We start from the raw sequence: 15,897 nt of genomic DNA, 5'->3' as shown, positions 1-15,897 counted from the left end.
GACACTGAATTTCCTAGCACGAAAAGTTAGTGTTGTTATTAGCTGATATAGTAACCTAATTATGCTATCTGCGTGCTCATACGTTATGTAGGCCCAACATCAAAATAAACCTTATTTGCTAGCATGCAATTCCGTCTGTCCATGTACGTAGGTTGGTTAGTTTGGTATTTAACGCCCCTTTTCTACAACGAGGTTACATGAGACAGGACCTACCGTTTAAAGACATGGGAGCTGAACCACAACGAGTTTGTATCTGAGGCAAGTATATCAGAGCACAAAAGTATAGAATGCAAGATTTGAGTAACAGGTGCCTTTTACTTCTGCTGTTGATCACGCACAGCGATACGATTCATTGTGGATTTTAACACATTTGCTACAAAATTTTCTTAATTCCCTGCAAAACTACATTGGTGGATTATTCCAACTAGAACATTATTCTCCCTATCACTAGTTCTGAGCGTTGATGTACTTTAAACTGATCTTTTTTGCCAAACGACTGCATACCCCCCCCCCAAAAGGCGGGGAGGGTGGGGTAATGTCTACTGTGGGCAAATAGAACTAGGGAAAGGACATACAAAAAGCTGAGACCATGAAATCTGAAAATTTAGGGAAGCACAGTGTCCTGCAAGACTGCAATAACCTCTGTATTCTACTCTATAGTGTAAACACATTGGGGTCTGATCACGATATATACTGGGACTGATCGCACGTTTTTGACTGAACTGGTATTATATCTGTACATTTCACATAGAACATTAACTATACAATTTTATTTTTCACTCACTAGTGTACACTCATGTCCAAAATTATTGTCGCATGTCTATAAATATGTTGTTGTAGGAATATAATTTCATAACGAATTCGCTCGTTATTTCTTATAATGTTAGTATGTGTATAATCGGTAAAGACATGTATGTCGCAAATTTCATGTCAAAAGAGTAGTAAATAAGAACAATAAAACGAAAATATAACTTTCTTGTTCATTTAGCAACATTTTATTTTACTTATTCTAATTTTCGTATTTATAATTCTTTTCCTATGAAATGTACCACAAATATACATTTACCGATTATACACATAGTATCAGTATTAAAAGTACCCTGCAAAATCATTATCAAATTATATTCTTACAAGAAGACAGTTATAAATATGCGACAATCATTTTGGACATGAGTGTACCTTCGTATTCCAAGATTTTCTACAGCTTTATACAGCACTTCTGCTGTGTATCTTTTAATACAAAAAGATCGTCGAATACATATTTTATATTTTATACAGTACGCTGAATACACTTTATTAACTTGAAACAAATAAAGGGAAATTTTAAAGCACATATTTCTACATTAAAAGGAACTGATTTGCTTTTATATTTTTTATAACTGCAGGAAACTTATCGATAATAGAATCATACACATATTCTTGCACAATAGAAATAAACAATCAAAGTAAAAAGCAACTTCTGTTAGCAGATAAATCATCTTAAACTTCACTTTTCTGAGTCACAAAATAATACATATGTTTGAATGTAATCATTTGTAATTACAATATTTACATGTTTAACGAAATAAACACATTCTTTGTGTAAAAGCACATTAATATATAAAACAGTGATAAGAAGAAAATTCCAATATATGACATAGCCAGTATCGAGATTATTTCGTATTGTGATTGGTGAGTTCTTATTTTTTTTTTTAATTTGCTAGACAGATATGTTTAATATTGTTATCTTGAAAATAGAAGTTTCCCTCTGAATTTTAACACACATTGAATCTGGCATATTTTGTTAAAATTAGCTGATGCTTACCTATTATGTGCCCTGTGAATCCTAAAAGGATTGTTCTATTCCTAGTATGGTATCAGTAACTAGACACTTCTGTTACAGACACTAATGAAGACCTTCGGCTTCACACAAATATTGTTTACACTTTATTCAATCATACTAGGGTTATAATAATCGTTTTAGGATTTCCAGGGCATATAATACGTGAGCGTTAGTTAACTTTCTGAATGTTTTTATCCTCACATTTGTTTCTCCTCCTAGGAAAATGAAACTGTCTCATTAAATTTAGCTACACCCTAATAAAGATTGTTTTGAAATCAGCCTTTCACGTACAATTCGCCAATTTGTAGTTTGCTGGCATTACATGGACAAAATTATGTACACAATTACAAAAAGACAAAATTAGGTAATTTGAAACATTACGACATTCAAAGAACCTTGAACCTAATTCTAATAAAAAGTACTATTTGTTTCATCTCTTCTCCGATTGTTATGCCTTATTTAAAACCGATAACTGATTATAATCCTACTATTATTTCACAAAGATTTCTTCATTTGTAGTTACAGAATTCGATTAAATAAAATGGTTCAGGAGAACACCCAACAACGAATAAGCAAGTAGAGTTGGCTGGAAGATGTGATTGAAGAATGGGTTCGCACTGAAAGATACTTCAATAAATCTTAAGTTTTAGAAATAAAATTCAGACTCTTTGATCAACAGCAGAAAGACTGGTAGTACGCGGAAAAAAAAGAAGTACTACATTTACTATGAACAGTCTGATGAGAATTTATTATTTAAAAAAAAAAAAAAAAAAAAAAAAAAAAAAAAAAAAAAAAAAAGCGTAGTAAGCATCCAGAACAATACACACTGAAATACAGTAAAACATACAACATTATTATGATATGGTAATGCAATTTAACAACTTCTACAGTTAACCATTAGGCAGTTCAAATGCACAGTTTCCGACAACCCAAATCTTAGCACGTTCACATTTGACGTGAGATCTTAATTCTATTTTCTGTGGAGCACAGTCTACATTAATATCCAGATAAATATCACTTTAAGCCATACAAACTCAATTATGCTCAAAATAAATAACACTAAGAACTACAAGAACAAAACATTTAAGCTGTAATTGTTTATCTTGATGCAAGTTGATATAGAAATAATATGCATCATCATCTGGAAAATAGAAGTTAATATGACAAGACAAATGCCACTTATGTTTTGCATTTAGGATAAAGCAAGCTGGGAGGTCACCGAAAACAGAATCTGATACTACGCAAACCTTTTACTTGGCTACGGGGTGACCCAAATAAAATATTATGCACAGAGGATTACAGTAAATGCAATTAGAGAAAAGAAGTAATAGTTTGTTCCCTTTTAAATTTTCTTGGCAGTGTTTGATGTAATCTCTCACATGATTTCATTCTCTTTGTTTGTTCAAACGAAAATTTATACGAGACTCTCGATTATTTTAAACTAACTTTATAAGTACGAGGCTAGAACTTCTGTGGCTTAACAAATGTAAAAATGAACTTTTTTCAAACAGTTACAAGATATCCTTTAAACTCAACAGTGACTAACGTCCGATATAATTCTAAACATATCAATCAGATTTTACAGGTCGTTTTAATACTTCTGATATCACACAAACTTGCTTCAAATGAACAATGAAGTTGAAAATTTTACATTATTGCCATTATAAAAAGAGAAATATATAATAATTTGCATTGAATTATGCAAATAAATAGGACGAATGTAAAATCTGATAATATAGGATAACAATAACAACGCCAAAACTTTCTGTATTTCGGATTTATCGCTGAAAGAATACATAAATAAAAAGAAAATATGACCACCCAGATATCCTTCCTAAAACTTTGCACGCACTGTGTTTTCATCAGTAGGTGAAATTTCAAGAACTTTTTTCTTTTTGTCTCTCACATGCTATACAACTCAACTCACGCCTTTACGCTACAATGTTGAAAAATAACACAGCCACACACAAAAATAAAAGCTCTGTGAGCCTGCCCCCAGGATATAGATTTGATGTATATTGTTACACAGAATCCAAATTTCGAAACCCTAGGACAATCGACCGCGTCAATTTTTTGTTATGGGCGAAAAACTTCAGCGATTTTGGATAGGGAGGCTACATGTAACACAGCTATATATATATATATATATATATATATATATATATATATATATAAGTTATGCGCAGCGGAATTCAAGGTATGGATTAGATGTATTTTGTTACACAGAATCTAAATTTCGAAACACCGGGACGATTGACCGTGTCCGTTCCTTTTTATGGGCGAAACACTTGAGCGATTTCGGATACGGTGGACACAGGTAATAACAACCATACACAAAAGTTCTGTCTAGCGGACAGCAGGATATGGATTCGATACATTTTGTTACACAGAATCCAAATTTCGAAACTCTAGGACGATTGGCCGTGTCAATTTTGTTTTATGGGCAAAAAAACGTGCCTTACCCATCCAAAATCGCTCAAGTTTTTCGCCCATAAAAAGGAACTGACAGGTCAATCGTCTGGAAGTTTTGAAATTTGGATTCTGTGTAACAAAATACTCGAATCCAAATTCTGGGGTCCGCTACACAGAACTTTCAAATTCATACCATGGGGCCGATGCAGTTTGTGTGTGTGTGTGTGTGTGTGGCTGTATAATTTAATATAATATTTACTTTTTTCTACTGTCTGACTACTTCTATCTTATTGCTGTTCATACGCGTGCACACACGGGATAACGAAATGTCCCTTCTCATATTCTGACGATCTGCAAAAGTGGTATTGAACAACGCCCAATTTTTAAAAGATTAACATTTTTTTCTCTTTCTAGAATGGTTCAATTATAGGACTGTTGCCTGACATGATCTTAAAGTCTTCGCATACCTATAATATTAAAATATTACTAACACCTCACTGCCTCACTCGTTCAATCAACATATTCTTAATAACAACGAAGGAACACTGGAGTAACACCCTCAAGCTCGCAGCTGTTACGTATTTGTATTAGTCTTTACATGAACCGTATTACAGCCTAGCATGTGTAACAGAAAATACGAAACTAGTATTTGTAGCTGTAAAATAATTACAGTACGCGACATAAAAGTACAACTTTAATCGAATCGATAGAGAGTTTTGCATAATTGGTGTGGATTGGAAAGCAATTTCATTCTGAGAGACGTCACTGAAGAAATAATAGGCGACAAAAAAGAAAAGATGAAAAAGAATGCATTTGTATGATATTGAGAGAGATACGCCGAGAGGAAGAGACAGGTGGAAAACTATTGAACTGTATACAAGATTCTCAATTTATGATGAATGACATGCCAATAATACATTCCTGATAATTCTTATTGAATATTTCCCCGAAAACCGTATCTTTATTACTATTTTGTTCTCGTTTAGTTAACCAAATGTAATCGTATTGTTATTTGTTCTTTTAGAATTCTGATTTTATGTAAATACTGTTGTCCAACTGTCAAGTAGTAAACTACATATAGCTTTAATTTCTCTTCCTTTAACGTTTGTTTCGATTCGTATGTAAAATGTATTATGCTCTTCGAAGATAAACTTAAGTCAATTCATAACACGCAAAGAGTGAAAAAGTGACTGATTGGACCGAGACTCGAACCCGGGACCTCCGGCATACAATGCCGATGAGTTAACCATTACGTCACCCAATCCGTTTTTCAGAACAGCCGCTTACTCTCTCATCTCGGACCACCTGAGAAGTTGACTGGGTGGCGTAATGGTTAACGCATCGGCATGGTAGTTCTGGGTTCGAGTTTCGATCCAGTCAGTCACTTTTTCACTCATTGTCTGTTACAGAATTCACACCTATAGAGGATTCTAGCGTGTAAAAAAATCGGGTGTTTTCTTCTTTCATTAATATATGCAAGTCAATCCAACTTAGATCAAAATACCCATTTGCAGAAGTTACTGACAAACAAAATTGACTCAATAGTTTGCTTTTAGCCTGATCTTATTATTACGATTTTCAATAAAGCAGGTACTGGTAGACAAGGGTTTCAGGCCAGCATCAGGCGCATTTCTAAAATGATAACAACGTAAAGGCCTAAAATGCAACATTGACACTTGATATATCATTAAGCTCACGCCTAAAACACTTGGACTACATGAATGAGTCTTCCGAGATCTTTCTACTCGTATGACGATCATGATTAGTATCATAAGGTGATATTTTGTTCCACATACTAGCCAGGTGTCTCATTTCTTTTGTAGCGAACAGCTGTATTGGACTCTATTTAAGCAGAGAAATAGAAAACTTTAAAGAAGCTAGTTTAGTCTTTGGCAAGAGATTTACAGAAGTTGGTAAATATTTGTTAAAATGAAATAATCATAAGTACAAATGAGGCCTCGTCACGCAGAACTTACTGTCTGATTACAGAGACATAAAAAAATAAATAAAAAAAATAAAATAAAAAAATAAAAATAAAAAAAAATTAGAAGTTCTGTACACTGGATCCCAGGGTATGGATTCCGTGTATTCTGTTATACAGAATCCAAATTTCGGAAGCCCAGGACGATCGATCTGCATTTCTTTTTATGGGAGAAAAACTAGTGATTTTAGATGAGGAGGATATACGTAACACAATAAAAAAAGTTCTGTGCAGCGCATCAAAGGGTATGGATTTGATGTATTTTGGTACACAGAATCCAAAATTCGACCTCCCCCCCTTCCCCAAGACGATTGACCGTGTCAATTTTACTTTATGGGCGAAAAACTATGTGCTGTTTTACGTACCAAAATTCGCTGAAGTTTTTCGCCCATAAAAAAAAAATTGACACGGTCGGTTATCTTGGGGTTTCGAACTTTGGATCCTGTGTATCAAAATACATCGAACCCATATCCTGGGGTCAACAGTGCAGAATTTTTTTTGTATGGCTGTCTTACATGCATTCTCCCTATGCAAAATCGCTAGTTTTTTTTTTTTTTTTTTTAAATAAAAAGTCGATTGTCTTGGGGTTTCGAAATTTGGATTCTGCGTAACAAAATACATCGAATCCGTACCTGGGGTCCGGTGCACAGAACCTTTTTTTCTTTTTTTTCTTTTCTTTTCTTTTTTTTTCTTTTTTTTTTGCTGTATTATCTTTTATTATTATGTGAGTCCACTTCTAACTTTTACTCGTTATGCACGCTGTCGAGAAATAAAGATAGTCCAAATTTATTTATTTACATTTTAAGTTTTATTTGTGTATACATTAAAAAAAAAATCATCAAACTATTTATTTTAACCTGTCAAATATATATTTTCGGAAAAAAAAAAAAGAAAATTCTCCCTTTTCTTTTTGACTACTTTAGAAATAAGATTTCTCGAGATTCTTTATTTAAAATATCATAACGGAAAGCAAATGATATCCGAAAAGAAGCTGAAATCTAAACGCAAAAGAAAAATACCTTATTCTTAGTTTAATACATTTTTGTCAACAGAAATATACAACATATATATATATACTGTATATATATAATAAATATATACATACACGTTAGTACATATATTTTGAGAACGACAGTTAGATGGAACTTTCGATTTTGTTATTTTTAGTAATGTAAGAGAAAAGTGTGTTTACTTTTCTTTATACTTTTCACACTTAAATGCAATAAATTTTACGCACAGTTTTTTATAACACATCCTTCCCAAGTCTGCCATTAAACGTCATGGATCATTCTCCCTGTTCACACCAATGCGTTACTATCGATATTCACCTTTCTTACTGTCAAGTATATACACACACAAGAGTAATCAAGTATTAATCTGGCTTGACAGCAATGTCAAGTGGAAAACATTTCACTTCATAATTCAACAGTTTTAAATCTGTAATTGGCTTCTTTCACACAAACACACTCATTCTCTCATACATACATATATATATATGTGCTCACACATTCTGTCTGCGCTTTGTGATTCTGTTAACTAAATGGCCGTTGATCACTTGACGGTCTTTTCAGGATTATTTTCTGACTGCGTTCAGACACAGCACCTTCTCGGACTACTCTCCTAATAAGGTCATTACGATAATAAGCTTCTGATTCAGGTACTAGTTGAATGACATTTCGCCTTCCAGCATCTTCTATTAGTGCCTTCCACACCTGGTCATTCTACAAGGAAATTAAAAACAACATAAATATATTAATACATTACGGATATGATTTTTGCTTATGTAAGCACTCACAAACATTAAAAAACATCCCGATGTTATTGGAAAAACGCTTAGATAACCAATTTGAAATTTTATTAACAGGATGATTTCTACCAGAGATAATCATCTCAGAAATATATCTCCTTCATGAATTTCTGGTAGACCAAATACAACAGGAAAAGATTTATTCACTTCCAAATGCCTGAATGTTTCTGAAATCATTAACCACAATTCTTTCGAAATTTGTTAGTTTTCCTTTAATTTCAATAAATTAATTTTTATTTACCTGATAGAAATGTTGATTATTTAATTTTGCAAATAATTTCTCCCTGTAATCTTGTTGCTCTTATTCAACTTTATGCACTAGCAATTTTAGCCGTTTACTGAACTCCGAACTTAACTTCTTAAACCTGATTATTTATTAAGTATTCTGCCTTTCGGCAGGTCCTGGGACTAATGAGAATTTTTATTTATTTATTTTTTAATTTTTAGATTTGGGCCTGGAAATGTTTCTTCCACTTTTCTCGATCTTCAGCTTCCATCATCGATCAGTTGTCTTCTTCTTCTTCCTATTCTTAGGTTTTCTTCCATCTTTCCTTCTATGGCGGTGTGAAGAAGACAATTTCTTCGCAAGATGTGTCCAATCCAATTGGCCTTTCTACGAAGGATAGTGGCTAGAACTTTTTTTTTTTTTTAACCTATACGCCATGTCGATGTCCTTAATGAACTCTTCTCTTGTCTACTTTGATTCTGAGTTTTGAAGCTGCTCTTTCCGCTGGACTTATAAATTCAAATAAACTGGATTAAAGCCTTTAATGAATATGTTGTTGAATTTACCCGGTAATATGAATCCTTTTAAATTTAAAAGCCACGTTCTTACTAGACCTACGAGTTGTGCGGTGTCAACCTTTGAAAATGAATTTTTGCAGCAATAACAAAAAGTGCACAAATTCCTTTTTCCGCGTGATTGCCGGCGGCGATGGCTGCACCAACACCTCTAAATGTGATATTTGTATCTCTCTAAGGTCAATTAAAAAGGTCCTTAATGAGTCGGCTCCTGGTGTTCCCTCCTACCCTGTACACTGTTGAAGGAAAATGAAATCTTTAAGTTTTACGTCCCACGGATATGCCAACTAGGCTAAAGGAGACTGTGATTATGAGAAATTGTGCAATGAAGAAAGTGGGAGGAAACGGGAGAACCCCGAGAAAGCCCATGCACACGGTGCTTGTTCATCACAAAGCTCATTTGGCGCGAACTGGGATCAAACCAAGGATCCCATGCATCAGAGGTGAACGCTCTACCACTGAGCCACCGTGGCCTACTGTTGACAGAAAGTGTCAAAGTTCTTCTTTCTTTCGATTTACATTTCTAATCTCTTGCGGTTTTATATATAATAAAACCTGTCTACCTTCCATAGAAAATGTTTATACAAGCTTTTCTTACTTGTATCCAAAACTTACAAGCAGCACACAGAAGGATGTGTATACATGAATCAACTGATAAACATGCAATTAGGCAAGAGCCAAGTTAATATTTTTAAAGTGAGACATGTCTAAATTCAACACTTTCCATTTTATAGAAAATGTGACCAGGTTATAATACCACATGGCTATAATAAGAGTATTATTTTTAAAATAACCTTATTTTGTTTGAAATTTTGCGTGTCCCTGAGGATGAATGTGTGTGTGTGTGTGCGGACTCCCGGGATCCCTTGCGTAGAATCGGACGCCTTTTGTATTTACAGCATCACAGTGCTGTAGGTTCACAGTGCGAGGTTAACATGTTTAAGACAGTCGAGTGGAACGCCATCTGTGAAATAAATCATCCATCCCTAAGAGCAAGAAATATGACAAATGTGACTATTTATTGCCACATATGTGATGTGTATGGTGACAATGCAATAAATGACAGTAAAGTGTGAAAATGGGCCAAATTGTTCAAGGAAAGACGTGAAAATATCCATTGCAAATCCTGAAGGAATTTGATAATTCGCCATACAGTCCAGACTTCGCGCCTAGCGACTAGTACATTATCCATCCTTTCTGGACGGCACGCGTTTATACATTGATGAAAAAATGAAAACAGTCGTCAATTTTCATCACAGGTGGCACACGTGTGAGGAGGATATCCAAAAGCACATTGTTCTTTACGATAATGTTTAAAGCGGGAGGGAAATTTTATAGAAAACTAGAGATAATTATATATAACTTTAGAAAATAAATATTTTAAAATAATATTTACTTGTTTCATTTTTATTCCAAAATATATCTATATCGTTCAACATTTAAACAAGAATGATGTGGCCACTAAATAGAGAACACCATCATTGTTTTCTATGTTTACTAACATATTTGCTAACGTAACTTGAGCCATCCTAATTTGCACACCCTAATTTTGAAAGAATTATCATGAACATAATTTTTGCTCCGTGAATTTTACAATTTTTTTTCCGTATGGTATGAATAGTTTTTCTTCCTTAACCACAAATTTATTGTGCATTTATTATGATAAAATAGATGATATTATAGGATTATTAATTAGCGAGATCATAATTATGTTAACATATATACGTATAACATACCCACCTACCAGTAGGGACTAAAGTACTCAGATACACACCTCTATTTAAAAATCAGCGTAGTTTTCAGTGGCCAAAATAGATTTTAAAATGTGTAAATACGGTGTTTTAAATTATATATATATACACCGTGTAGTAAGGATCCCCACATCATAACAGAAGCACATGTTAATACAACAAGTGTTATTGATTTATTGATTACAAACAATGAAGCAGACGAGAAGTCATTGCGATATATATATATATATATATATATAATCTTTTTATTTAATTTTTGGTCTTTTTTGTGTAGTAGCACATGATGTATTTTACTGAAAAAACATAAATATCGTAATGACATTGGTATATATAACTTAACTGTGTTTGCCATGAATCTAATTGGTAGATGTAACATTCCTTTTCTATCAATTTTCCTTTGTTATTATTAGCAGAATGCCCGTTCTTTGCACCAGGAGAATACGTTTCATTTTGGACTGGACTTAAAGAGAACCAAAACTGTCACCAATAAACTTAGGGACTCCAAAAACTATGCGACACAAATCTCGGTCATTTTCAATTACTTTTACATGTCACCCCCCCCCCCCCCCACACACACACACACTTTAGGAACACTAATTGGGGCTCAATTTGGATTTAAACGACATCGAAAGTGTCATTGTTCGTCTCAGCGACTCCGAAACCTATGGATTCGACACTAATGCCGGTCATTTTCGATCATTTTTATATATATATCTCTTCCTCACTTAAGATGCGAGGTTGAATCTGGATTTAAACGGCATCAGAAGTGTCACTGTCCATTTCAGCGACCCCGAAAACTATAGATTCGACACTAATATTGGTCATTTTCGCACAGGGTGTTTCAAAAAAATGACCTGATTTTAAAAGTCCACATGTGTTGATAAAAACATACTACAAAAATGGGATAAATTGCAAACTACTCACAAAATCTTTAAGTTTTAGCCATGCTATTACAAATGCTCTGTGTTCACCAGCAGCAGCACGAACAGCATCTAGACGATAGCTAAATTCGTCATAAACTTACGTCACCGAGGCCGACTTGGACTCTTTTGCACAAGCATCCTGTCTCTTCAAATTGGCGATACTAACGACAAATGTTTTTGGGTGCCACCGCCTTCTGTGGAGCGGACACCATCTTACTTCTGACTGACTGCGAACTGAGAAGACGCGTTGACTGAAATCTAACTTTCTGAAACTCAACGCCACGCTCATTCAAACCTCATTTCCTTACCGGCACGTTCCATATTCTGTAATTATTACCGTCCAAAATCATGTCATTCTTTTTAAATCACGGTGTATATCTTCCCCCTCCCCCTAGTTGCGGGGTTGGATTTGAATTTAAATGGTATCGGAAGTGCCATTGTTCGTCTCAGCAACTCTGAGAACTATGCATTCGACACTAATATCGGCCATTTTCGATCATTTTTATATATCTCCCCGCAGTGGCGGATCCAGAAATTGTTTTTGAGGGGGCTGGAAGAAAATAATTTAGAAAAACAGTGGAACTTATTTTTGCTGCTCAAATTTGATAGTAATATATAATACACTTGCATATAGTTAGAAATAGGTTAGTTCATGGAGCCAAAGAAGTAGCGTTATCTGATATTCTACCTCAACTATTTGAAAGATTTATTTTATAAATATTGTTACATTGTTCGATGAATCTCATTGTAATATTTTTTCTGTATTCTTAATGAGCTAGGATTAAAAAAAAAAATCTTCGGGAAATACATATATTCATGAGGGCTAATCCAATAAGCCTATCTTGATTCACTGTCGTCCTCAGATAAGATTTTACCAATTTTGAAGTAGAAAAACTTCTTTTCTGCAACATGTTGTTACTGGTAAAACAGATAGATAAAAAAACACAAGATGGATCTTGATAAGCATTCACGGTGCTCTTAGGTACATTTGATTTCCCATTTCAATGTTCCCGCCACAAAGTCACTTCACTTTTTTTAGTTCACCACATAGACCCTCACGGTAAATTTGCGAAGATTTTACAACGCTTTCTTCATCCAACTTTGCCATAAATGCTGGAATCAAACTAAACAAAAGCATCATTTTTGAGTTTTTTAAAGCAAATCTTGAGTTCAGTTTACTTATGAAGGGATCCAAAAAAGGAATATACACATTTATCTTGAAATATTCATGTGGGGTATGTGCATCTACATTTGAGTGGCGAGTTTGGTATTTTACAGTCCTAGGAAACGTGGTATCGACATCATGGGAAATAAAAACTTCTTCGGCCTTAATAAAGATCTTACTATAATGATTACTGCTAACACGATACTGACTGAGTAAATGTATTACATTGTCAGCCATGGTACAGCATTGATGAAGCTCCACGGTAGGATTTTGAAGTTGACAAGACAAAGTAATAGTCAATCCAAGAATTGTACCCACGATAGGGAGAGTAATGATGAAGTCAAACCTTAGGATGATGAAGGAGAGCAGCAGATTTTAGTGATGGAACTACTTCATCAACAGATTCTAGAAATGCCAGAACAGCATTGCACATGTCAAGGAAGAGAATAAGGGCATCATGGCGTTCAATAAAATGTCTTTCACGTAAGGTCTTCAGTTTACTGTCCTTGTTTCCAGGATTCACTTCACTAATAGTACGTTTCATGTTTTCAATTCTTTGAGGTGTCTCGTATGAAGTTAACCACGTCTGATACAGTCTCTAGAATATTCCTTACATTCTGCTCGAGGTTCCATGTGTAAGGAACAGATTTAACTAGTGAGAAGCGCAGTGAATGAATAAAGTTAGTGGCTGTAATTCTTACAAACGAGCTTATACTTTCCTGCAATTGCAGCTCCGCCATGATATGCTTGACCTCGCAAATGTGCCAAATCCAAACCCAACTCTTCAATCTTTTAAAGGATAATTTTAGTAAAACCCTCATCACTAACATTAGCTGCTACTATAAACCCTAAGAACATTTCTTTGATTTTAAAGTCTTCGATATCTAACACAAAAACTAATTTGCTCAATTGTACTTGAATCCCGAGTTTCGTCAACAGTCAATGAAAAAAATTTTGAATTTCTTATATCACTGACAATTTTCGCAGACATTATTTTCTCACAATATTCTATAATATCATTTTGAATTGATTTGCTCAAAAAAATTGCATTTTGAGGAGCTATGCTTAAATGGTTTTCCAACTTTTTATCTCCTGGATCAACTCTAAATCGCAGCAAAGCTCGAAATTTCCCCCCGTTTTTATGAGTTTCGTCATCTGATATTAGAAGTTCTCCATCATCACGGTATCCTCGCACTGGAATGTTTTCCCTGCCACAAAGCATAATTGTCTTTATAATAAGTATGAGACGATTACGGATTTCACAGATTCTTATTTTTAGCTCAGAATCTACCTGAATGTTCACTGACCTGTGAGCAATCAAGATTTTCGTAATCTCTCACAGAGTTTCTACTTTTTAAAAATAGCACTTTTGTGAGACTCATTGTTTGCATGATCGTGAAAATATTCACGTTTTTTATATATATTTCTCCAAGGGAGTTGTTAGTAAAGCTCCAAGGTGTGTTTGCTTTTGATTCCAGCCTCTACGGACCAAACAAAACACAGAAGCACCAGATACATCTTTTTCTTTTTCTTTCTTTCTTTTTTTTAACTGTAAAACAACCACAGGTAGTCAGAGATCTAACTTAGTTTGCGATTGAGTTGTTGAGGCCATCGGCACTCGTAATTGAAAAGACCAGCAGTCTAAAGCCAAACACAAGAGAAAGCCTCGATCATCTATTTCCATAATTCAGATAAAAACTTAATTATCACTTCAGCAAATTGCTTAGTATTTTTAGTGTGAATTACCTCAGATTTCTCTTGCTGATATTTGGGGGGCTTCAGCCTCAAAGCTCCCCTTTAAATCCACTACTGTCTCCCCGTCTCCCAAGTTGCGGGGCTGAATTTGGATTTGAACGGCATCGAAAGTATCATTGTTCATCTCAGCGACCCTGAAAACTATGGATTCGACACTAATATCGGGCATTTTCGATCATTTTTATATCTTCTCCTCCAAGTTGCAGGGTTGAATTTGGATTTGTTATCAGTGCCCTAACCATCATTGCTATTCTTCTCACTGTAGATTAATAAATGTTCCCTCGCCCATGCTTGCCTGATAAAATAGAATCGCCATCAGTTTAATGGTTTTCATGTTGTTACGAGTTTATTGTACACATGACACAATATGTATAATTATTGTCTATACACTCTGCTCTTGTTAATCTGCGCGTGAGAGTTTCGAAATGACAAATATGTTGAAGTACGGCAAAACTGGAGCTGTTGGCATGCCTGAAGGAAACGCTTAAGTCATTTTATTGCTGTTCCATATTGTCAGTCTGTACGATATATTTATCTTTAATATAACTGGAAGGTCATTCATCTATTTACAAAAAATCTAGCATGTAAAATTTTCCTTTCTTTTGTCATAAATGTTCCATGTTCTACAATGACGAGGCGCTGGAATGAAGTACGGATCAAAACGTACTTTGACGAAGTGTACACTATTTAGTGTGTACTCAATTTGTATACGCCGAGGGTGCACTTCACACTTTTACACACGGCTTTAGTTTCGATAACCGTTTTGCTTTCGTTCTATCTGCCGTGCACTGTAGAACTTTTGCACCAGTAGTATTTTAAAGAATAAAATTGTGAGGAGCGTCTGAAATGTCTGTGTCGCGACCCATTTGCAAATGACGGAGAAAATTACTCCTTTCCCTCATATTCTCCCTGGACTATAATGTACTTTTGTCATCTTCTCTATAATAGATGATGAATAACTGTAGAGAATAATATTTTGTAACTCCTACTCTTGTAACATTAGTCAACAGCATACATGAATCTTCAATGCTGGAAAATTTGTGGTCATGGCCATCTTTGGATTTTTCAAACAAATTTGGGCATATCAGGTTGATACCGTTATACTCCAGTGTGTCACTTGAGGCATGTCCTGAAAGAACACACAGTGCAGCAATTTTTCACGTCTCTTTGATTTGGTAAAAGTTCGGCATAAAAATTAACTGCGTTATTGGTTGACTGGATTGGCGTTTAGCGTCCCTTTCAGCAGCGAAGCTATATGAGAGTGGATTTACAGTTTCACGTAGAAAAAAATGAAATTAAATCTTTAAGTTTTACCTCCCACGATTATGCCCGGAAACGGTGGAGAAATGAATGCAATGGTGGAATGAATAACGTGGAAAGAAATGGAAGAACCCCGGGAAAACCCACGCACACTGTGTTTGTCCACCACAAAGTTTACTTGGCGCAAGCTGGGATCGAACTAGGGACCCCCTACTCCAGA

At 34.8% G+C, this 15,897-nt stretch overlaps 1 protein-coding gene across 2 annotated transcripts in view; it reads right to left on the bottom strand.

The window, feature by feature from the left end:
- Window positions 1-3,330: 3,330 nt before the first annotated feature.
- Window positions 3,331-15,897, bottom strand: part of Setx (probable helicase senataxin) — a 216,238-nt gene continuing 203,671 nt past the window's right edge. For both annotated transcript variants that reach the window (XM_081745377.1, XM_081745378.1), the window contains exon 20: window positions 3,331-7,936. In XM_081745377.1, coding sequence (XP_081601503.1) covers window positions 7,748-7,936 — 189 coding nt within the window. In that variant the 3' untranslated portion in view covers window positions 3,331-7,747. The remainder of the gene's footprint in view (window positions 7,937-15,897) is intronic.

This window comes from Thermobia domestica, chromosome 18 (genome assembly GCF_964235325.1).
Source record: "Thermobia domestica chromosome 18, izTheDome1.hap1.1, whole genome shotgun sequence".
NCBI classification, from domain to species: Eukaryota; Metazoa; Arthropoda; class Insecta; order Zygentoma; family Lepismatidae; genus Thermobia; species Thermobia domestica.
Note: the sequence above shows the minus strand (reverse complement) of the source record. Positions and strands in the feature narration are given on the sequence as shown.